Here is a 24958-nt window from a genome sequence, read left to right as displayed (position 1 = left end):
AATGAAAATAAACACATGGTTAGTCAGCCTTTTTATGCCTACACAAGAGGAATTTGAAAATGGCAGTTTACAGCATTTTTAATTTTAAAAATGGAAACTACAAATATGATTCCTCAGTCAGAGAAAAATGCACGTTTTGTTCCCAGCATGGCATCTGTGTAGACATTTGAAAACCCTAAGTAGCCAAGTAATCTCTCAACAGTGCAGAGGAGTTATAACAAAGATTCCTGTTTGTTGTGGAGATAATTAAAATGTCCTACTGTTTTAATTTCCTGTTAAAAGGGAGACTAGCAAAGGGACATAGAACAGTTTAGCTAGTGCAAGGTTCAGCAGGCAGTATTATATCTTCAGAAATTTTTCTTAAGCATATGTTGTTTCTTTGGACAATAAATTCACTTCTGCTCCCTAATCCCATGTTTATCTAAGTAAAAAAACACTTATTAACTTTTCTGCTTCAACAGTTAGTCTGTGTGACATAAATCAATTCTGCTTTGTTCTAACCTATTTCAAATAGTTCATTGCTAACACAAATCATCTCTCTATAGAAATGTATGTATCTTAAAAATACAAATGTATAATGAAAAGGAGTAATTTGAATATGACTTGCTCATAAGATAATTATCCATAGTTGTGAATTGAGGAGATTTGAAGAAGAGGGTTTCTAGGAAATATATACTAACAGAGTAAAAGAACTGGATCTTCAGCCTCTGGACTGTTGTATACATCAAGCCTCTGCTTCCTGTCAAAAAGACTCCATATGTGCTTTTGACTTTTCACTTAAAATAGATGTAATTCTGACTGTCATGTAGTTACTTTCATTTGTGTCAATAATGATGGTAGTTCATTAAACTGTATCTTCAATGTTGCATTGCTATATCCTTTATTTATGGCTTTTTTTGATTGTATATTTGTTACAATCACTGGAGTACTATCTGCTGGGAAAGGAGATGTGATCTCTTTTCATTCCCATTGAAAATGTGGAAAATTGGCATTAACTTCCTCAATAGTGTTTATCAGCTACATCTAAAGTAAATGAATAAGAGAAATCACTCTTACAGATTTTTGTCTTAAGTGTATTTAAAAATGTTGTTTCTAAAGGCAGCCTCACCAGGCAAGTTGTTTCCATGGAATCCTTTTAAATAACAAAAATCTAAGGCCCTCCTTACCAAATAAATAACATGTGAATCCATACCAGAATGCAGAGCAGCATCAATAAGATGGAAATGCTATTTCTAAATATTATTTTTTAGATGTAAGAAGAGCTGTTCTGACATGAAGTGATAATAAATAAGAAAAAAGATTCAGAAGCAGAAAAAAAAGCTGAAAGTTGGAGTATAAAATAGAGGCACAATAGCTATAGCTCAGTTGAATAACAATTGTTCTTTAGGTAGGAATTACAGGTAGATTGCAGCTAAAAGTATAGGGAAAGATTTTCAGGAATTCGTAATGCTTTTTGCTTGGAGAAAAAGTGAAGAAAACATTTTCTGCTGAGTACGTATCTTGTGTATGTATTTTCAGTAACCGTGTGGAAGCTTGGACTAGGGATGTTCACTTCCTGCTCCGGCAAGAAGGGAGACCCATGGTAAATCTTACAGGTGATAGGAAGCGGGTTAGAGTGATGGAAGCAGATTGGCGGAATACTGATAAAGCAGTAAACTGGATAAAGGAAGAAGCTGTTAATCTTACTCAACCATTTGTTCTTTACTTGGGACTAAATTTACCACACCCATACCCATCACCTTATGCAGGAGAAAATTTTGGATCCTCTACATTTTTAACATCTCCCTATTGGCTTGAAAAGGTATGTGAAGATGAAATTTAAATATGAATCAATTAATAACTGTACTTTTTACACACAGTATTTTATTCCTGAGTTTTCAAGCCATATAGAGTTTTGATATTTCAGTACACAGTGAAAGGACTTGAATGAGGTGTTAGACTTCTGATTTAAGGCTAAGCAAATAAAAAATTCTTCTCTCTTGTAGGAAAGGTTTGTAGCAGTAGTCACTGAATCAATAAGAAGTTTGGAGTTCAATGGCCAGAAACTTAAAAGAATTATAGCTGTAAATTATTTTTAGTTAGTGGTCTGAAGTTCATTGTTACGAATATTCTGTATTCTGCTTGTCATAAATGATGCTATATGTATCCATTTTGTCTGAGTTTTACAGTGAAAGATTGACTTTCCCCGCAGTAAAAACCTAGACCATGAAAGAAAATAAGACACAAGAGAAGTCTTTCTTTTTTGTTAACTTTTCCTGTGCTACTGTAGGTTTGCAATGGTTTTAGAGCACAAAAAAAGTCCCCTTATATCTGTATTTGTAAAACTAACAAATACCACTCCATTAATGCCAAAGAAGAAATACTTTTTTCCCTGTTTTGTATGATCTCCAGTTGCTGTTATCTACCATAAAATATGCATGTGTTACAACAGATTTCATTGCAGAAAGGCATGAAATATTCTCCGCAGCTGAAGCATTATAATTAGGTTAGAAAAGACTTTATATCTCAGAAAAACCCTCCAAATGCAGTTTGTATAACTTGTGACCTTCTCTAGTGGAGAACTGCTAAGTATCTACATGCACCAAAAATACAAGCACTTACAAAAAAAGATATACAAATGAAGGTTGAATGTCTTTGTAATAGTGATGGTTGTGGGTTCTTTTGGGAAGGGTGAAAAGTTTGTGAGGAGAGGAAGAACGTAGGGAAAAAAACCTTTGTTTACAAAAACAAGATCTAGCTTAGTTATTAAGGAAAACTTGCTAGGTACTAATTACTAGGTTAGATGTGTCTTGTTAGGGGGGGTACTTTTTTCAAGTCACAGACAGAATTATAACATCTCTGACAAATTTTTGTGTCATGCTTAATCCAGTTAAGGATGTGTTAAACTCCATAGTTTGCTGAGGTCCTTTGCACAACTATATATACATACTGTGTTATGTGAACCACATATTACCATTTATTGACCACTGGCTGGTTCTTCTGGGATGTAGCTGTATTTTGGTCATGGAAGAAGCAGTCTTTGAAAATCACAGAGATAATCTCATGAAGAAGTTTGATTGTACAGATGAAGAACTGAGCTAAATGTCCTGTTTACTTGGGCTCTAATACAGAACAGGGTATCAACACAATATGTTTGTGAAACCCTGTGTTGTTAAGCAGATGGTCCTCTGTATTTTTCACAAGCTGTCACTTTTTCAGGGCATCTGGCTTCTTTCCTATCTATGAATTACAACATACAGACAAAGGGATTATGACTTTGTGCATCCAGGTTGTAGTTCTGTAGAAAAGAATGATGGATAGAGAGGGATACTTCTTGCTCTCATTATATCTTAAGCAGCTAATAAATACAGTTTAAGATGCCTAAAATATAACTTTTATGTAGCCAAGGACCTTAAACAGTAGGAAGATGACTGACGCAGTCTTAGAAGTCTTGTCCAACCTTAATGATTCTATGATTCTATGACTTAATACATCTGCTAGACATTAAGAGAGAATATTGACATTATGGGAGGTGGAATGTTGTGGGTATTGGAACACACGGCCAAGTATGGATAATGAAGAGCTGCCTGGAGAGCTTGTAGCACATTTCCTGTCTCTTGAGCCTGTGGTGTATCTTGGACCATCAGTGATGTTGATGTCCATGTGTTCCAATACCCATAACATGGGACTGATATTCTAAGTAAACAGGAATGCAATATTTCCAGGGACAACTTTGGTCTGATTGCTTTTGTGCTGTATGGAGCCTCTTGAACAGTAAGTATCTCAGTTATTTTATCAGGAACCAGTGTTGTCCATGTTTGGGGCCAGCCAAGGAGTGGAGCTGTGACTGTAGTCCTGAGAATGTGCTCCACAGATACTGGAGTTGCTGTGCCATAATCTAGTCCTTAGATCTGTTTGTTAGAGATTTTCAGAGGTAAACAAAGACAACAAGTGTGGGTTTAGTTTTTAATAAATTTAAGTTTTCCATACTAAGATTACGTCTTCTCTGCTTTGTGATAATTTGTACTTTTAAGTCTACTGTATAGAAATTATTAACTGTTAAATGTAGCACTTACATAAGGGAGTGCTTATAAGTATGACAGTCTAGGCTAAATGTATATGTCAAACTTCGAGGCTCTAAATCTAGTACTGCAGCACACAGTTATGCCAGTTTGAATATATATGTCCATCACTACTTGAAATTTATTGGCTTCTTAGTTTCACACTGATCTTGGATTTCTTTATAACTGAATGGATTGACATCTGTAGACAAGTAGAAAAGTATCAAAAAATTGGATTATTGTAGTCAATTCTTTTTGTCAAGATGTCAAGACTTGTCATCGCTGTCCTGGAGACTTTCCCAGACTGCATGAATTTCCATGTTGTCCTACATAACACCCAATCTTTTTGATATGGGAGGTTTATAGTTGTCCTACAGCTAATGAAGACACTATGCCAATACTTCTGTACTTACTAGGGAGTACAGTTCTAGAAGACTGTTCAGTGCTATCTCTCTTAAAATAATACAACAGCTGGTAAAGCACACATTTCTGGCTCCTAGCCATGTTTCTAGATGATTTTTTAAAATTACTTGCTACCTGTGGAAGCCACGGGGAAGTACAGACAGGGTGGCAGCACCACGTAACAGGTAAGCAGGTGGTGTTTTCTGGACCATAAGCTAAGAACTGTGCATTTATGTAAAGTTTTTAATTAAATCTGTGTTAAAAAAAATGTGTTTTATTCAGTTACCAAAGTGATGTTAGATTCCTCTTATTTTTAGGTAAATTTTGAAGCTATTAAAATACCCAAGTGGTCTTCTCTCTCCGAGATGCATCCAGTAGACTATTACTCATCGTATACCAAGAATTGCACAGGAGAGTTTACCAAGGAAGAAGTGAGAAATATTAGAGCATTTTACTATGCTATGTGTGCAGAGACAGATGCCATGCTGGGTAGGTAATATTTCATTTTGCAGTGGGTTTTCTAGTGAGGGGTTTTTTTTGGGGGGGGTGGGGGGGAATGCTGATAGGGCTGATCTTTGGGGAAAAAATAGAAAACAAAACACCTCAATTCAGACCTGGGAGTAAGTCACGTGGATGTTGCTTAATCAGTCTTTGTGACAAATAATAGGGTAGCTTTTAAGGTTCTTGCAAGGTGAATTCAGTGCACTCTGAAAAGTAATCACAACTAGAAATCAGAGGCTCTGTTGAAAACCAGCAGCAAAACATTGCATGACCCATGTACCAGAGGAACTAAATGCTCTTTGGTTAAGTGCTAAATGAAATAATGGAAACATTTTTGTGAAGGAAACTGACTGACAAAGCAGAGCTGGAAGGAAAGATAATTTTACTGCATAAGTAGTATAAGTATCGATCCTTAGAGATTGATTTCAAATGCGTAGACTGGATAACAGCTGTTACATATAGACTAAAAAATAAGGTTACATTTGGAGTGTCCCTTAGCAACATATTATTGACAGTTAAGAAATAATTAATTGGACATTCAGAATTCTTCCTAGTTTCCAGTAAGGTCTACATACACAAAAATGACAATGCAAATTGGTCTTAATTTATTATATAATATGCTAATCTTTTACAGATGTTAGACTGATAAATTGAATTAAAAGACACAGAATTGCTCTTCCTCATTTTATGAATGAAAAGAGATCAGTGGAAGCCTGACAGTTTAAGGGAACGAAGAGATTGTCTTTGTTGCACAAGTGTACATGCAAAAGGAGAGGAGTGTATGTCACGTCTTCATTGCACAAATGTATGTGCAAAAATAGAGAAGTTTCTAGCCCTCTGACTAGGAGGATTCCTAGAGGTTTGCATGCTGCTTTGCAGGTACAGAAGTTGGATGAAGTATTTTGAATGTATCCTTTTCATTACCTTTTTGTTGTTGCAGGTGAGATTATTGCAGCTCTGGGAGATACGGGGCTTCTTAGAAAAACAATCGTTATATTCACTGCAGACCATGGAGAACTTGCTATGGAACATCGTCAGTTCTATAAAATGAGCATGTATGAAGGAAGTTCCCATGTTCCTCTTTTAGTTATGGGGCCTGGTGTAAAAGAACATCAGGAAATACCAAATGTAGTATCTCTTGTGGATATATATCCTACTATGCTTGGTGAGTTAAGTAATTTCAGACGAAATTTTTTTTTCTCAGTTATCATTATTATGTATTTGTATTACACTCAGAATTATGTCTCCATTTTCTCAAGCAATATAGCAGCATAACAAGAGATAATTTATCTATAGAGCATACTTATGGACTAAATAGAAAAAGTAAAAAAGTTGAAGAAAAAATTAAATAAAGGAGCTGATGATGTTCCTTATCACTATTACTGTCCTCAGTGTAATTACCCTGACTGATTATATGTAGGATTATTTGTTACTAAAAAAAAGGTAATAAAAAACAATCAGATGCATTTTAGATATGAATAATCCTTGCTAACCTTCACACCTAACAGTTTACTATAGAAATTACAGTGTAAATGCATCCAGGAATGAGATTAAACCTTAGAGGATTGCAGGTTCATTAGCTTATCAAAGGAATGTTTTTTATGAAGAGCATGTGGAGGAACAATAGGCTTTGTAGAAGAAATATACAATTGATCTGGGCAAGGAAATAAGATATAATAATGGATATTGATTCTTACCTTATTTGATATGAAAGTACTTAGTATGGGACAGAGACTCCGGAAGAATTGACATTAAATTACTTGGATGGAAATCACTTTTAAGAATGAAGTTTTAAACAATTGTCTGTGATAAATCATGCAAGAGATGACTCTCATTGAAACTAAACATCAGGTGAAGTTGCTGTTTGAGACTTTATCTGTGATCCTTTAGGCTACCAACCAGAAAAGTGTTTTTCAAGTCTGCAAAGCTTTCTCTCCAAGATGTGTCACGTGTACACTGCAATTGCTGAGAGAACATGAGGCAGTAGATAAAACGGTACTTCTAGCAGTGAATGTCAGCAAAAAATTCTCTTTTGTGTTATTTTAAGTTGATTTTCTCAAAAATGAACAAAATTTATTTAGCTGTTTGTGTCTTCTGAAAACTTCTGAACGAGTTATCCAGTTGAAAATAGGATATGAAATCTGAGTGACTTTCTCTTTCAAATTTGATATCAAATATATATATATGTGCGTACTGGATATGGATCTTATATAAGTTATGGTATCATATGTAAAGAGTTAAAAATCTCTTTTTTTTCTTCTTTGTCCCTTTTCCACAAATGAAATAATTTGCCAGGTGGTTTAACATGCTTCTATCCTTTCCTCCTCTGCCCCCCAGAACTTTGTGTGTATAATCCTTTCCTTCTCTTCTGGCAGTTTCCCTTTTCTGTAAACTGAATGTCAAAAAGGTGAATCTGAAAACATGAAGAACCCCTCTATGCTCTATTACGTCCTTAGTTTATATGCTACTGCTGACTAATGATGAAACATATTTCAAGGCTATTTTTGTGACAATATAATCCCTTTGCTTTTTGCTGTCTAAGGGAAATAATCTTTTTTAAGACACCCTCCAAATGCTTTGCTCAAGACTTCCTCCTTTACTGACACTGTGAATAGGCACAGATGTTCTGATTCCAGCAGAATCTGTGTGATACGGATAATTCTACCAGAAGTGCAATTACTCTTGCATTTTTTAACAGAATGTAATGTAACCTTTCCTCCAGGCAACAGTGGGTTTGTTGGTCTGTATAAAAGTACCTTTGGCTTTCTATTGGAAAAACAGGAGCATTCTTTACACATGCAGTTACTTCAACTAATAGCATTGCTGATTAAGGATAACAGAAGAGCCTATATCCCTTTTTCATTTGTTGAAATGTAGGATGTATTTGTTCAAGGTTTTTGCCCAGGCATTGGGAACTACTGGATTTACACATTACAGGTCTTTCTAGTGGTTAGTCAGGCACTGGCTGGACTGAGGACAAAAAGGAAGATGTGTGCTGATAAAGGAAGAAGTCACCTATGGCCAGTTTATCACAGAGTATCACCACTTGGCATAGAACTGAAGATTAAATACTACCACGGTGCTCTGTGAAATGGAAGGTGTTGAATTTTGAATGTCTATAGATGATATTCAGTGTGGTGATTAAAAAATTACTGTCATACCTGTTTTTTAGGGCATGCTGACGTTTAGGGGACATTGTTGGGATTCTTAGTTATGTTTTTCAGAATGTCTCTGACATACCTTTGCAGCCTTTTAATATTGACCTGATCTTTGGGACCTAGAGACACTTGTGATGTTGTAAGTTGATGCTGAGGAGCTTGTGGATATTACAGCATATTCTGAGGGCCATCTAGTGGGTTATGGACTCACCAGTGTTTTCCATACATACAGTGTCTTGATACATCTTTATCTCCAGTCCTGCCAGACAAGCAAGTGCCCCTGCTCCTCAATTTCCCCACCAGTTAGAGATGATAACCATAATGGCCACCTTTGTAAAGCATTTCAGTGTTCACTGCTGAAGAATGCTATATAGGAGCTTGACACTGTTATTGTTAAAGGAATGGATGCTATACCATGTTGAATGTGGAGCTTTTGGGGTCTTTTCATACTATGACAATCATTTTCTCCTGCCTGGTGCAGTCAAAGCAGAAGAGAAATGTTTACAACCATGATTAAAAAATAAAAAAGCACCACCCATCAAAGAAAATTATTGTGATTTCTTTTTGCAAACTTCTGTTAGACATAGATGATGGTGCATTTGATCAAGATGGTGGGCAGCTTTCCTTGGGAAGTTCCTTAAGTTGTCTTCATTTTGTATTTGGGGGTTTCTTTGTTCTACAAGAATAATAATTAGGAAAGTACATTTTATTATCAAAATAAAATGTTCAGAGACCTATAGCATTTTGTTATGCTTTTTTAATCATGGAAACTACAATAGCAGTTTGATTTTGTATATCTTTCCTTAGATATAGCAAGAATTCCTGTCCCACAGAACCTCAGTGGATATTCTCTTATACCTCTGCTACATGAAAAGACTGAGAGTGAAGTGTCATCAAGAGGACCTCGGCCCTCTTGGGTGCTGAGTGAGTTCCATGGGTGCAATGTGAATGCTTCTGTGTATATGCTGCGAACTGGCAAATGGAAATACATCACGTACTCAGATGGCTTTTCAGTACTGCCACAACTATTTGGTATGTTACAGCTTTTATGTCCTAACTCATTAATTTAATTAAATGCAGTCTTAACCGACTTTTTGTTTGTTCCAGATCTTACTGCCGATCCAGATGAGCTGACAAATGTTGCCATAAAATTCCCAGTAATTGTACATTCCTTGGACAAAATACTCCGCTCTCTAGTAAACTATCCAAAGGTTTCTTCTTCTGTTCAGGAGTATAACAAACGACAGTTTATTAGTTGGAAACAAAGTTTGGGTCAGAATTACTCAAGTGTTATTGCGAACCTTAGGTGGCATCAAGACTGGTTAAAGGACAAAAAAAAATACGAGAATGCAATTGACAGATGGCTTGGGCAGTAGACAGAAACAACCTGGATTTAATATGACTGAGGGTATGAAAACATTGTGCATTTGTAATATTATGCTGTATTTGTAATATTATGCTGTATAAGAATTATTGTCTTTTATAAGCTGTTGAAAGCAAAGATTCCCAAACGGTTACTGCTTTGTGTTAGGGAGCCAAGAGCATTTTATATAATGCCAGCACAACAAAACTAGTGTTTTATATGTTATTGTTCCATAACACTTAAGTGTACACAGGAAGGATAATATGTGAATAATAATTGTGTGTATGGAATATTTGGCTGATTAAAAACACACAAAGTATTAAGCATTAAAACTCAATAGGAATTTCCATTTATAAGGACAGAGCAAAGATTATAAAATTTAGTGAAGTAAGCTACCAGTGACAGTGGAATTTGTCAAATTCATTGTAAGTCCTCATTAAATACGCATTCATCCACTCAAGAGAAGCTATAGCAGTTAAAATATAATCAAAAAGTTAATAACGAGTACTGGTCTGAACATAGATGTGGGTTATTCAAGTACTTAACTATGTCAGCATTCCTGTATCATAAAGATGACTAGCCTCTCCATCTTTTCAAGATCTGCCTGCTAATCTTTTGCTTTTAGGTCTGGTACTTACCACTCCCTCCTTGTTTAAAATTTGATAATATTCATAGGCTCCTAATTGAACTTGTGGAGGGGAATCTCTGGTCACAGTTGGAAAATTAAAAAAAAAAACTAACCCCAAAAATTCTCTGACCAAACCTGTGAGTAGAGTAGTCCTCTGAAAAGTGATAGTGTGATTTGCACAGCATAAGATGAAAACTGCTTGACTAAGTCTCTGTTATGCACTTAGATTTTGCAAATAAATGCTTGTTAGGATCAAATTATTAAAAGATGCCTCTGCCCAAATTAAGGTGCAAAAGAGACCAAGTGCCAAAGTCAATAGTATGGTTTTATTTAGCAGTAAATATGAGGTAGAGGGAGAGATGGAAATAGGAAGAGAGAGAGAGACAGATAAGTAGAAAGATAAATATATCACCACCACATGGATTCTGAGAGGGTCCTGCTGGTCCTATTGATCTTCTCAGTGATGAGGGTCCCAATGTCGTGCTTCTTGGGTACCACTTTTATGCAGTCCAAGTCCTGGATATTCACAGGGAGTCTCAGATGTTCCCACAACTTGGGATGGCATGGCTGTAAGCAGTTGTTCTCTTTGTCACAGTTTGCACAGTGGAATTTTGTCCAGTGTGCTAATTTCAAACTTTTACTTTTGTTTAGGTCTATAATTAATGCTTTCCTTTCTCACAGTTTTCCATGGTGGGAATCTTTGTTCGAGTAAGTTACCCAGATCTGCTTTACCAGGCCTGGTTCCTGTTGTTGCCATCTGCTCTTATGACAAGTTCCTGTAGATATTTTACAGAAATTTCCTTCTTTGACAGTGTTTTGAAACAATTCATTGCATTCTTTAAGTCCTGTCAATGCTTTAATGTGCATCAGTGACTGGAGAACTGAAACCTAAAATATACACAGAGGAGACAGAATTGAAACTTACAGGAAGAGTTAACATAGAAATACTATTTCACATTTTTCCAGGGATGTGACGAAAAACCAAAGTAGTTTTGGAAGAAGGTAGGATTTAGATAGTAACTCTTCTGCTTAAGGATAAATGTAATTACAGCAGCACTTCAGTTTTCTTATTCTTGATCACAGTGCTTGCTGCTATAGTACCAATTCAGAATAACATCATACTTTATACATAAATGCTTTTTGAAATCTGTAATTAAATACCTAGCAGTAGCAGTAAGCCAGTAAGAATAAACATAAAAAAGGACACATATTTTCTGATGGCTAAGCACTCCACATGCATTTCATAAACAACTTACCACACTGAAATTAGGTATATACTGATGAGGGCTTAAACTATTTTCTATCTTTGTGTCCACAGAACATTACTGCTAACCTTATACAACTTGCTGCTATGGCAGAATTTTATTTTTTTATTTGATATTGTAGGGAAGGAGCAAATTAATAGTTAAAAAAGCCTTCAAACTCTGTAGCGCATGCCATGATAAATCTGGTTAAAATGAGTTCAGGTAGGGATGAAACTACTTAAAATAAATGGGCTGCATAATAGAGAAAGTATTTATATCCATTGGGCTGCATAATAGAGAAAGTATTTATATCCATGTGAATGTTTGTTCAAGAGGGAAAATAATAAAGAAATTGATCACTTTCCAGAGATCTGAACAAAATGCAGTACATTGTACAGAATACAGTAAAATAAAATTATGGCTAACTGGATGTATTTTGTGTGTTCTTTTTTTAATGACTGAATGTTTAAAAAAATATTAGAGGAAATTGCATTTTGTAGCTTCTGTGGAGAGTGCTTTCTTTGAAGACATGAGGTTTAAAGATGCACTAATGTTAGGTTTATAAAATTGCCATTTTGTGATAGGTTTATAAAAGTGCCATTTTGTGATACTCTCTGAAATGGAAGAAAAATTGGGAAAAAAAACTTCTTGCAACTACATCTTGTGTCACAGACTGTCTAAAGAAGCCCAGAGCATGGGGGCAGACTTCCAGACAATGCAGAAAACACCGGAGCTACCATCTCAGGAAGTAGGGATGCTTGTTTGCAAGGTGGTACTGTGGTATGTGACCCAAAAAGTAGCAGATTGTGATCAGGCACTCAGTATGCCTACATTAATACTTCTTGTATATGGTCTTCTTAAAACACTCGTTTAAAAAGAAAATGTTGACTTGTTAAAAGAAAAACTTTGACTTTTTCAAGTTATTTATTATTTATGTGTGAACCTTTGTTCTGAAGAGCAAGAGAAAGAAAGGAAAAGCCCCTTACCACCTTCCTGTCTCTGTTTGCAATAAATAATATGCCTGTTTTGGTTTAGAACTGAGCTAATTTAAGTGTTAAACAGATAGATTTAACAATAGGGTTGTATTCATTTACTCTGTTAGTTATGCTTATGCATCTGCATTATTGTAACATTAATCAAATGAGGTGTGCGGCGTGCAAGATTGGCCAGCTAACAAAGGAAAAAAATCTGTTTTTCAAACATGCCAAGTGAGTTATGATGTATTAACACTGAAGAGAGACTGTGAAGTGAAAGGGAGAAGGTGGCAAACTGGAATGCCAACAGGTTCAGACTTATTGATTAGATGTATTCAGGTCAACGCAGCCTCCTGAGACATACCTGAGGCTACCAAGGGCATTGGCATCGTCAGCTTCTGCTGAGAGAGGTACCATTGTTCTGACAAACAAAAATGTATTTTTGTAAGTACACAGTCCTCATGGTCACTAAAGAGGTAAGAGACTGCCACTGTGAATTTGCCAGGAAATCATGTGAAAATAACCCTTACGTCCAGCTAGTCTGTCAGTCTTGTAAGGGGGACTCTTCACTGAACAGATTCACTGGATCGGAGGCTGATTCAACTGTCCTTTTCAGGGGGCTAAGCCAACAGTGTGGAGACCCTCAGCAAGCCTTCCCAGCTGCTGCCAGCAACTGCTAGCACCTGCTAGTTTACAGAATAACATTCTTTAATAATACAAATTGTTACAGGTTAATAAGGTTCGTAAGTTGTCGGTGATAGTATTTAACTCCAAAAACGTCATTGGATTTCAAAATGTATTGGGTTTTCTTTGGCAAGGTTTTGGTAGCAGGAGGAGCTACAGGGGTGGCTTCTGTTAGAAGCTGCTAGAAGCTTCCCCTGTGTCTGGTGGAGCCAATGCCAGCTGGCTCCAGGATGGGCTTCCTGCCGCTGGACAAGGCTGAGCTGATTAGGAATGATAGAACGCCTCTGCGATAACATATTTTAGAACAGAAAGAAAGTTATTGCGCAGATTAAATTTGCAGCAAGGGAAGAGCGGAGTGAGAACGTGTGAACAATGTAGACACCAAAGTTGGGAGGGAATCTCCAAATTCCCAAACATCCGTGGAGAGCTTCCGCAGAAATGGTAAGAAAAAAAGCAAGCTGTTGCAGGCCTTTAGCTCCCCTTGGGCAGCCTATCTCTGCATCAGCAGCACCGGGGGAGAGGTGGGTTTCTTTCCAAGGAAAGGGACTAGCATCATCTCTCAGGATCCCAGCTCAGAATTTTGCAGACAGCATCCAAAACTACAAATGTCTAACAATTGCTCTCATATAAAATGTGCCAGAACAGAAAGCTGTAGCTGGCCTTTCCCTCTACCGGGCAGCCTATGGTGGGCACCACAAAGGCTGGGGCTAGGTTGCTTCCCCTTGCCAAGAAAAAAGTCACTGTCATTCCCTTCAGGAGCCCACATCTGAAACTTGCATAGAGCAGGCAAAACTTGAAGAGGTTTGGGGAGGAGCTGCACGCAAAAAGTTCCAGGATAGAAAGCATAGTGGGCAAAGTGTGAGCAAACATTTTGTCCTGGCACATTTATATGTGTGAGCTGTGGCTGGAAACTTCTCAGTTTACGTTCAGACCACAAGACTGTGGAAGTACAAGTAGGTCAGAAGAAAGTATTGAGTAACACTCTATTGAGTGTAGTTTCTAGGCAGCAGAGGAAGTTTAATGCCAATGCTAGTTTTTGTTCTAGTACATTTTTCTTAAGAGAACATCAGCTGGACATTTTAAGGTTTGAAGCTGGGATCTGACAGAGTGAAAAAATGTGAGGGTCCATAGAGCTGAGAAGGAAGGCGCGCAGCCCCAGTGTGCGGTGTGTTCATGAAAGGCTGCGAGGTGAATGGGAAATTCAGTAGCCATATGTTTTTCTGTGTGAGAAGTTTATCAGACTCTGTGAGACTGAAAGTGCTTTATGGTACATCTAGCCGAGAAGAATGTGCAGAGCACCATGGGTTTTACACTGTACAGGCTGTGAGGGCAAAGTGGCTGCCAATTGACTGATGAGAGAATAGAAGTTTGCAATTAGAAGGGTAAAGTCACTAAAACCTTTCTCTCATAGCACACTTACATGGTGTAGTTCAAAACACTTCATTTTTTATTTAGTCTGCGAGATTGAGAGTTTGTAATGATATGAACAGATGAGAAGTGCAATGCAGCCTCATGTTTGTTGCAGTTCTTTGTTGCAGAGGAAAGCGAAAAATCAGTGTTGGCTTCTTGTTCTAAGACCTTTTGCAGGTATTAACCCCTGGTTTCTTTCAGGTTAGAAACGAGATCTGTGAGAGTGAAAAAATGTGATGTTACATATATCTGAGAAGGAACGTGCATAGCCTCATTGTGCGGTGTGTCCTTGAAAGGCTACAACAAGAAGGGCTAATCCAGCAACTGTTTTTGCCCTGGCACATTTTTCTGTGCGGTAGGTGTATTGCACACTCTACAAGGCTGGAAGTGCATGAGGGTATGTATAGCTGAGCAGAAAAGTGCAGAGCTCCATGGTGTGACTACAGTTAATAGGCTGCAAGGGGAAAGAGGACTGCCACTTGATTGTGTGCAAATACAAGTTTCCAAACTTAAGGGGCAAGGTGGGAGCAAGCGTTTTGTCCTGGCACATTTATATCTACAAGCTGGGGCTGGAAACCTTTCAATTTACATTCAGACTGCAAGAGTGTGATGGCACAAGTAGCTCAGAAGGAAAGTGCTGAGAAGCACTCTTGTGTAGTTTCTAGGCAGCAGGGGAAGGTTAACACCAACACTGGCTTTTTGGTCAAGTAACTTTTTCTAGTAACTTTACAGGAACATCTACTGGACGTCTAAGGTTTGAGGGTATCTGACAGAGTGAAAAAAATGTGAGGGAGAGACATACAACTGAGAAGGAGGACTCACAGCCCTGGTGCTTGACATGTTCATGAAGGGCTGCGAGCCGAAGGGGAAATACAGCAGCACTGTGTGTCCTGGCACATTTTTCTGTGTGAGCCTTATGGAGCATCACGCCTTTCTCAGTCTCGCGGAGTCCGAAATGTCTAACTGCTTCTGGCAAAGAAAAATGTGTGAGGACAGCAACAGTGCAGCAAACTGTTGCACTAGGCTGGTGCCTTGCACTTTCCTTCTCTTCGGACTATCCCATTCTGTGACTCTTGCAGGGTGCATCTAAACAGAAAAATTCCCAGACACAGTTTGCACAGAGAAATGTGCTAGGAGAAAAGCTTGCTTGGGCTCCTGCTCTGCACCATCCTTCTCAGCTCTAACTACCATCATGCACTTTCTATCTCCCAATGCCTGAGGAGCTTGCTATACCTCTTGCACAGAAGATTGAGAGGAAGATATATACGTCGGCGTCTATGAGACTTGAAAGTGTGTGATGGTACATATAGATTGGGGGAAAAAAGTGCAGAGCACAGAGGGGTGTGTGCAAAAGCTTTCTTTGCTGGCACATTTTCATATTTGAGCTCTATGTGGAAACAATTTGGTGTAGCCTTAGATGCTGTGCAATTGAATGTGAGGTGGTTGCTGTGAAGAAAAGCGTATAACAGCAGTGTTTTTAATGTGGTTTATGGGCTGCAGGGTGAACGTGTAGGCTAGCGCTGGGTTTTTGTTCTTAGACCATTCTTATGGGAGCAGCTGCTGGATATTTTAGGATTTGAAGTTCGGCTCCGCAAGAGTGAAGAAGTGAGGCATTACATATAACTGAGAAGGAAGGTGCATAGCCCTGGTGAGTGGTGTGTTGTTGAAATGCTGCTGTGAGAAAGAATTATCTAGCAACTGGTTCTGTCCTGGCATACCTCTGTGTTTGGAGTTATATGGACTCATTTTCTTCTGCATAACTGAAGGTGTGCTGGTAGTGTACATAGTGTAGTAGGAAAGTGCAGAGTGACTGTGTGGCTGCAGTTCACTGGCTGCAAGGGAACAGTGACTTGATTGAGACACATATGAAAGTTTTCAGATGTAAGGGGGCAAGGTCGGAGTATGTTTTTGTCCTGTCACATTTATCTGTGCAAGCTGGAAACTTTGTATCTGTAGCTGGAAACTTTTCAGTTTGGATGCAGACTGCAAGAGGTGCAACGGCACAAGAAGGAAAGCGCATAGCAGCGGTATATTGGGTGTAGTTTATAGGCAGCAGGGTAAGTTTTACGCCAGTGCTGTCTTTTTGTTCCGCTACCTTTTTGTTGTTGTTTTTGTTTTTAATGGGAGCATCTGCTGGATATTTTAAGATTTGAAACTGGGATCTGACAGTGAAAAAATGTGAAGTACGTACAGTTGAGAAGGAAGGTACACAGTCTAAACGCATGGTGTTTGCATGAAAGGCTGCAAGAAATGTATCAGATTCTGCAAGACTGGAAGTGCTTGATGGTATATATAACTGAGTAAGGAAGTGCAGAACTCCATGGTATGACTGTAGTTCATAGGCTAGAAAGGGAAAGGACTGATCGTGAAGCGAATACAAGTTCCCAAACTTTAGGATCAAGCTTTTTACCCTATCACATTATCTGTGAGATATGTAGCTTAAAACTTTTCTGTTTAGATTCAGACTGCAAGAGGCACAGAATGGGACCATATGTAGAGCTGATAAAGAAAGTGCAGGCACTGGCGTGTTTCGACAGAATCAGTTTGTTGCACTGCTTCTGTCCTGAGACATTTTCTCGTGTGAGAGGAGCATTTCAGACTCTGTGAGTTTGTAAACCACAGTCCAGCTGCAAGTGCTATGCACCTTCTTTCTCAGCTGCAAGTACCATCACACACTTCGAAGGCTTGCCCAGGCCAAAGTATCTATCCCCCTCTCACTCTTCTTTCTGTGAGAGCGGTATAGCAAGCCTCCTTCAGCACTAGGAAATGGAAAGTGCATAAGGGTAGCTGGAGCTGAGAAGGAAAGTGCAGAGCAGCAGCTTGAACCCAGTTTTTCTGAGCACATTTCTCTGTGCTAAATGGAGCTGGAAACTTTTTGGCTACAGGCACACTTCAGGAGTGACAGAATGGGATAGTCTGAAGAGCTGAGAAGGAAAGTGTAATGCACCAGCCTTGTGCCACAGAAGCAGTTTGCTGCACTGCATCTGTCCTGACCCACGTTTCTGTGCAAGAAGCACATGGGTGTTTGGGACTTGGTAAGACTGAGAAGGGCCTGATGCTCCATAAGGCTTGCGTGGAGAAATGTGCTGGGACAAAAACTTGCTTGCACCTGTCTCCTTCTATTCAGAAACTTGGATTCACACCACAGTTGAGTGACAGTCCTCTTCCTCTTCTGTAAGCTGCAGTCCCACTACAGGACTCTGCACCTTCCTTCTCAGCTCTAAGCATTATTACACTCTTTCAAACTCGCCAAGTCCAAGACCACAGAACATGTGTATCCAACATGGATTTCTGTGCCACAGAGAGGAATTGTGACCCTGCATCACAAATGAAATGTGACCCCCTCATCAAAATAGAACACATCTGGCAATTGATCCAATACAAAGATGCCAGAACACTGTTACTGGGCAAAGTGCTTTCCTTCCTAAGGGAAAGAATCATCATTCTCTTTCAGCAGACAACCAGGGAAATATCTATTCCACCTTCAAAATTAATTACATCAAGGGATTGCTCCCAGGCAAAATGTGCCAAGACAGAAATGTCTTGCTGCTTATTACATGCTCTGTGCACGTATCATCTGACCCTGAAACAGCGGGGCTAGGTTATTCCCTCCTTATGGGAAAGAACTATAATTTTTATTAGGGAAACCACGACCATAATTTTAATTCCACCTCCAAAACTGAAAACGTCCAAGGATTGCTCCCAGACAAAAAATGCCAGGATGGAATGTCATGCTGGTTAACAGCTGGCCTGAGAAGCCTATCATCTGCCCCTGAAACACAGAGAAACAAGATTTCCTCCTATGGGAAAGAATCACCATTCTCTTTTGGGAGACCAATGCTGCCAAAATTGAATACATCCAAGGATTGCTTCTAGGCAAAAGGTGCCAGGACAGAAAGGTCTTGGTCTTGCTGTGTATAACCCACCATGGGCATTTTATCATATACCTCTGAAACACTGGGCCTTTGTGCTTTCCTTCCTATGGGCCTTTGTGCTTTCCTTCCTCTTCTGGAAGACCACCAGAGAAATTTTGATTCCACCTCTAAAATTGATTATGTCAAGGGATTTTTGGATGCTCCTATTCTGTCACTCTTCCAGTCTGAATCTGAAGTTTCCAGCTACAGTTTTCACAGAGAAATGTGCTGGCAGAGAAGCTTGCTCAGGTCTTAAAGAATGCAGTTAATTGTTTCAAAACACTGTCAAAGAAGGAAATTTCCATAAGATAAACCACCACTTCAGGAACTTGTCATAAGAGCAGATGGCAACAACAGGAACCAGGCCTGGTAAAGCAGATCTGGGCAACCTACTAGAACAAAGATTCCTACCATGGAAAACTGTGAGAAAGGAAAGCATTAATTACAGACCTAAATTAAGGTAAAGGTTTGAAATTAGCACACTGGACGAAATTCCACTGTGCAAGCTCTGGGAAAAAAGGCAACTGCTTGCACGCATGCCATCCTGTGTTCTGGGAATATCTGAGACTCCCTGTGAATATCCAGGACTTGGACTGCATAAAAGTGGTATCCAAGAAGCACGACATTGGGACCCTCACCACCGAGAAGACCAGACAGCAGGACCCTGTCAGAATCCATGTGGTGGTGATATCTTTATCTTTTTACCTAATCTGTCTCTTTATCATTCTCTCTCTCTCCCTATTTCTCTCTCTTTCTCCCTCCCTCATATTTACTGTTAAATGAAATCAGTACTGTTGACTTTGGCATATGGCCTCATTTGCACCTTAATTCAGGAAGAGGCATCTTTTAATAATTGGATTCCAACGTGGGATGTGTGTGGTACACATGCTACAGAGGGTAAGGGCAAAAGCAGCAGTGAGCCTCTGTTCTTAGATTGGTAGCATGGGAGCTGCTGCTGGAGGTTTTAAGGTTTTAAACTGGAATCTGACAGAGTGAAAAATGTGAGGGTACATACAGCTGAGAAAGAAGATGCACAGCCCTGATGCGTGGCACATTCACGAAAGGCTTCAAGGTCAAGGGGAAATTCATCAGCCTGTGTGTGTGCTGCCACAGTTTTCTGTGAGAGAAGTGTATCAGACTCTGTGAGACTAAAAGTGTTTGATGGTACATCAAGCTGAGATCGTGCAGAGCACCATGGGATACGTTCAGTTTACAGGCTGCAAGGGGAAAGTGACTGCCACTTGATTATGGGGTGTATAGAAGTTTGCAATTAGAAGGGTTAGGCCACTGAAACCTTTCTCTCATGGCACACTTACCTGAATTAGCTGTAGCTAGAAACACTTCATTTTTGATTTAGCAAGATTGAGAGTTTGTGATGGTATGAATAGGTGGAATTGCAATGCAGCCTCATGTTTGGTGCAGTTCTTTGGTTGCAGAGGAAAACAAAAACTCAGTGGTGGCTTTTTGTTCTAGGACCTTTTGCATGGGATGAGCTAATGGACAATTTCAGGTTAGAAACTGAGATCTGTGAGAGTGAAAAAATGTGATGTTACATATATCTGAGAAGGAACATCCATAAACCAAGGCTGTGATGAGAAGGGCTAATCCAGCAACTGGTTTTGCCCTGGCATGTTTCCTGACCCTCACCTTCCTTGGGCAGCCAGTCAGTTGCACCAGCAGCACTGGGGCCAGGTGCTCTCTGTCACCAAGAGATACACTATTATCCTGTTTCAGGAGACAAACTCTGAAATTTCCATGCTACTGCCACTATTGAAGGCAGCATGGGACTGCTCCCCCACAAAATGTTCCAGAACAGAAAGCTGACTGGGGGCTTTTACCTCTCCTGGGCAGCCAGCCTATCATGAGCACCACCAAGACTGGGTCTAACCACCTTTCTTGCCAAGGAAAGGCACTCTTATCCCCTTCAGTAACTGGGGACTAACCAGGGGCCTTCACCTCCCTTGGGCAGCCTAGCATCTGCTGCCACTAAAGCTGGGGCTAGGTGCTTTCCTGCCGAGGAAAGGTATTTCCATCGCTTTTCAGGAGAAAGGTGCCAAAATGTGGATACCTCTCTCTGAAGGGAATGGGGCTGGGGATGCGTTCCTGCATGCACTCCCACATGAAAGGTGGCAGCAAAGAAAGCTTTTAGTGGCCATTATGTCCCCTGGCCAGCCTGTCTCCTATACCAATAATAGCAGGAGTTAAGTCCTTTCCATCCGAAGGAAAGGCTCTCTCATCTGCCTTCAGAAGCTCACCCCTGAAGTTGGGATGAAATCTCCAACTTTCCAAACATCTGCAGAGAGCTCACACAGAAATGGTAAGAAATAGAACAAGCTGTTGCAGGCCTTTAGCTCCCCTTGGAGAGAGGATGTGCCAGGGAGAGAGGTGCATTCCTCCCCAGGGAAAGGGACTTGCATCATCTCTCAGGATCCCAGAATTTGCAGACCCCATCCAAACTTGAAAGTATCTAGCAATTTCTCTCACACAAAACATGCCAGAACAGAAAGCTGTAGCTGGCCTTTCCCTCCCCCTGGCAGCCTATGGTGGGCACCACAAAGGTTGGGGCTAAGTTGCCAAGAAGAAAGGCACTGTCATTCCCTTCAGGAGTCCGCATCTGAAACTTTCACAGAGCAGGCAAAGCTTGAGAGGTTTGGGAAGGAGTTGCATGCAAAAGGTTCCAGGACAGAAAGCTGTCCTATCCTAGGCAGCTGGCAGCACCAGTGCTGGGTGCTGGGTGCTTGCCCTTGCCAAGGAAAGTCCTCGTCATCATCTCTCAGGAGCCCACTTCCCAGACCTTTATCAGTTTTTCAACAGTTCCCCATCATTAGGATTAATTGGCTGCCATCAACTTCAATGCAGTTAGATATAAGTATATTAGATATATGCAATTAGATATAAACTTAAACTGCTTTTCAGTATAAAAAAATAGCCAATAAAATTAGGAGTAACTTCTGCAGCCTTTTTGTAACTAGTTATATGAAACTTGTAAAGCTAGCAACTGTGCTTTAGAGAAATAATTGGAAATTATTAGGAAATCAATTCAAGGAGTTTGATGATCTTTCAAGATATTGATATGCTTTTATATAAATATGCACAAGTGCACTATAGCAGTCCTGAATTATTTGGCATGTACAACACTGACATAAGAGACCGGCTTAGGGCTGCCTGCTATGTAGTACAGACTGGATATGCACGTCTATCTGCTATCTTGAATGACACTTACGCAAATTCAGATTATTTGAGCTGGATCAGGCCCATAGAAATGGAAGCCTTAGTCACCTGGCCATATTTAAGCAGTGTCATGACATATTGCAACATGAAAAGTGACTGGAAACAATAAATTAAGGAATTATAGAGTCCATATAGAACGAGTGTTTCTGTCTGTATTTATTTTCCTGAAGGAAATCCCTATAGTGCTAGTCTGAAAAATCATGGGAGAATACAAAATTACTTTTCTTTGTCAAATAGCTACAGTTTGTCATAATTGCATAACAAAAGAAACCTGTTACCCATATGTCAGCCATGCTCTGATGCATTTGAGCTCTTCTGAAAGTAAAGCCAAAACCAGAATTACTACTTTGAGGCATCTCCCATACTTCTGCCATGGGGAGGTGGTGAAGGGCTTTGTCAGAGGCTCCGAGGTGCTGTGCATCCCCACTGGTGAAGGGGCACAGAGGATCAGGGCGCGGTGCGATGACATGTACTTTGCATGGGGCTGTGTTGTGGCACTTTGGAAAGTGTCAGCTCTTACAAACTAGTTGTGCTCCAACAGTTTAAGTCAAAGGGACCATGCACTGTTAGTGGCTGAAAGAAAGGAAATGTAAAGCAAACAATGCAGATAGTAAAAAGTGGAGCAATAGCAGTTGTCCTAAAGATTACTGTATTTTCCCATTGCCCTTCTCTGTTTGACTTGTCTGAATACAGATAGAGGTGTAATTCAAATAGATTTCACTCATTTTTAAAGATAGGCTGAAGTCAGCAGGCTTTTCGCACAAGTCCTACCAGGCACTCCTTGATCTTAAGGTACTGGATATGTGAAAATATCTGTTAATATAAACTTACTGGGTTTTCCATTTATGGTTTTTATATGACTTATTAGTATTAGGGAATGGAGGAGGGAAGTTTTTTCAGCATATGAACTAGGCTAGAAATTCACTAACTAAATTCTTCAGAATCAGCACAAAACCATGCATGAAGAACTCTAACCAGAAGTTAGACTCTGTGTGTGTGTGTGTGTGTGTGTGTGTGTGTGTGTTTATGAAGTTAAAGTCAAACAGTTGTTTGGTTAAAGCCTTAGATTTATTCCTTTCAGCCAGGAAAGGGAACCTATTCTAGTTCAGATTCATAGGTTTTTAAGTAAATCCTAGCAATCCTGAATGTGAATAACTTAAAATGCAACACAAAAAAAAGGCAAGTGATTAAAATAATAATTTAATTAATTTTTACATATTAGGCTAAAAAATAGCCTCTTAATCTTGTATTATACATGTTCAACTAAGTCTCAATTTTCTTGGTATATGTGGAAGAGAATTCAAATAAGAGATAATAAGAGCTCATCAGGGAACTAAAAGGAAAGACATGTTATGCACACTTTCAAAGACAACTTTTATGAAGAGATTCTTTGTATAGTTGTTCTTGAATACCATAAATAATAAAAAAAATCAGATATTTAGGTCAGTACTTCAGGCCTTTTAAACAAATATTTTATTTGTTGTAGACTTGCTTTTTGAATGTACTGTGTCATTGTTCTCTCCTTGTCTTCACAATCAGCTGTTTCATGTAGGGCAGCTTTTTCTCATAATTGGTTGTTTCTTGTAGCTATTTTTTAAGGATGTAGAGGCCTCACCAAGAGATCTGGGTAGACTACACAGCTGGGCAACCACCAACCACTTGAAATTTAACAAGAGCAAATTGCTAAATTCTCCACCTGGGATGGAGTAATCCTGGGTATGTGTACAAACTGGGGGATGAGAGGCTGGAGAATAGCCTCAGAGAAAGGGACCTGGTCAGTGGCAAGTTGACTATGAATGAGCAGTGTGCCCTGGCAGCTAGGAGGGCCAACTGTGCACTATGATGCATCAGGCAGTGTTGCCAGCTGTGCAAAGGGAGGTGATTCTTCTGTTCTACCCTGCACTGATTGTCTCCACTTCAAGTACTGCATATAGTTTGAGTGCCTCAATATAATCAAACTCTAGAGTGTGTCCAGAGGAGAGGGTCCAGGGTGGGGAAAGGCCTTGAGGGCAAGACTTCTGAGGAGCAGCTGAGGTTACTTGGTTTGTTCAGCTTGGAGGAGCACAGGCATGACCCCCATCAGAGCACACAGCTTCCTCAAGCGGGGCAGGAAAGGGGGAGCTGCTGACCTCCTCTCTTTGGGGACCAGCAGCAGGAACAAGGAAAGAGAATAAAGAAGCTGCTTTAAGGGAAACTCAGACTGGACATTAAGAAAAGGTTCTTTGCCCAGAGGATGTTTGGTCACTGGAACAGGTTCTCCAGGGAACTGGTCACAGCACCAAGTCTGTCAGAGTTCAAGAAGCAGCTGATGATGCTCTTAATCATATGGTTTAGTTTTAGGTTGTTCTAGCAGGGATAGGACAGATTGATAGTTGGATTCAGTAATCCTTATGGGTCCCTTCTAACTTAAGATATGATACAATTTTCTTGTTTTACCTTTTACTTTTCAGTAAAATGTTTAAACTGAATCTACTGATATATAGATTGGTCATATTAAAAAAAGAAAACCCCCACAATTTCCAAAGCATGACTACTTATGAATTTCAGTCTAAAAATTTTATTTTCATGTCAGTCATCTATAGAGTAGCTTGAAAATCATGATCCTGTTGTAAAAGTACTGGCCTAGTCCACCCATTTCTTTTAAAAATTGTATCTGTGTTGAAACTCAAACAATGACATTCTTTTTTTTAATAAGATGGCTTGGAACAAAAAAAAAGGTAGTGTTTAGAGCAGTGTCAGAAGCATAAAAGCATGTCATTTTAGAAACACAGAATGTTGTCTTTCCAACTTCATAACAACAAATGTATTCTGTCTCTGTGATTGTTTTCTAGTGTTCTGTAGTGCACTCTTTTTCACTTGCTACTGTGAAGCTAGATCAGCTTTTAAGTATTGCTTGTCTCCTCTCTTTTCAGAGGCACTTAATCCAGCAATTCAAGAAGGCATTGAAGGAGCGAAAACACAGCTGAACATCTTAAACTCAAATAAGACAACTTCATTTATCTTCCAGAAGGCAAACCAGTAAACCTTAGTGGTTTAACAAAACCATGTGGGTTTTTTTCCTCTCCTGGAGCTCTTTGTACCAGCATTGATCATGCATCATTTGATATATGACACTTGTGTGTGTGTACTGAGTCTGGCTGGGATGGAGTTAATTTTCTTCATAGCAGATCTTACGGTGTTGTGCTTCAGATTTCCCATGAAAACAGTGAACGTAACACACTGTTTCAGCTATTTCTGAATGGTCCTGGCATAGCATCAAAGCCTTCTCTGTTTCTTGCTCTGCTCCCTCAGTGAATAGATTAGGACTGTGCAAGATGTTGGGAGGGGACACAACTGAAAAAATACCCTGAACTAACCAGAGCTATTCCATGCTATATAATGGTCATGCTGAGCAATTCCTTCCCCCTCC

At 39.5% G+C, this 24958-nt stretch overlaps 1 protein-coding gene across 2 annotated transcripts in view; it reads left to right on the top strand.

The window, feature by feature from the left end:
- ARSK (arylsulfatase family member K) overlaps positions 1 to 24922 on the top strand; it is a 33468-nt gene extending 8546 nt beyond the window's left edge. The window contains exons 4-8 of one of the 2 annotated variants that reach the window (XM_050329311.1): positions 1519 to 1801; positions 4760 to 4931; positions 5884 to 6108; positions 8909 to 9133; positions 24462 to 24922. In XM_050329311.1, coding sequence (XP_050185268.1) covers positions 1519 to 1801; positions 4760 to 4931; positions 5884 to 6108; positions 8909 to 9133; positions 24462 to 24571 — 1015 coding nt within the window. In that variant the 3' untranslated portion in view covers positions 24572 to 24922. Of the gene's footprint in view, positions 1 to 1518; positions 1802 to 4759; positions 4932 to 5883; positions 6109 to 8908; positions 9134 to 9208; positions 11767 to 24461 lie in introns of those variants that run through there. The other variant, XM_050329310.1, reaches the window with a different exon arrangement.
- The last annotated feature ends 36 nt before the right edge of the window (positions 24923 to 24958 follow it).

The sequence above is a fragment of the Myiozetetes cayanensis genome, unplaced genomic scaffold (assembly GCF_022539395.1).
Source record: "Myiozetetes cayanensis isolate MyiCay16 unplaced genomic scaffold, myiCay2020 scf4, whole genome shotgun sequence".
Taxonomy (NCBI): domain Eukaryota; kingdom Metazoa; phylum Chordata; class Aves; order Passeriformes; family Tyrannidae; genus Myiozetetes; species Myiozetetes cayanensis.
This window is presented reverse-complemented; position numbering and strand designations above follow the sequence as displayed.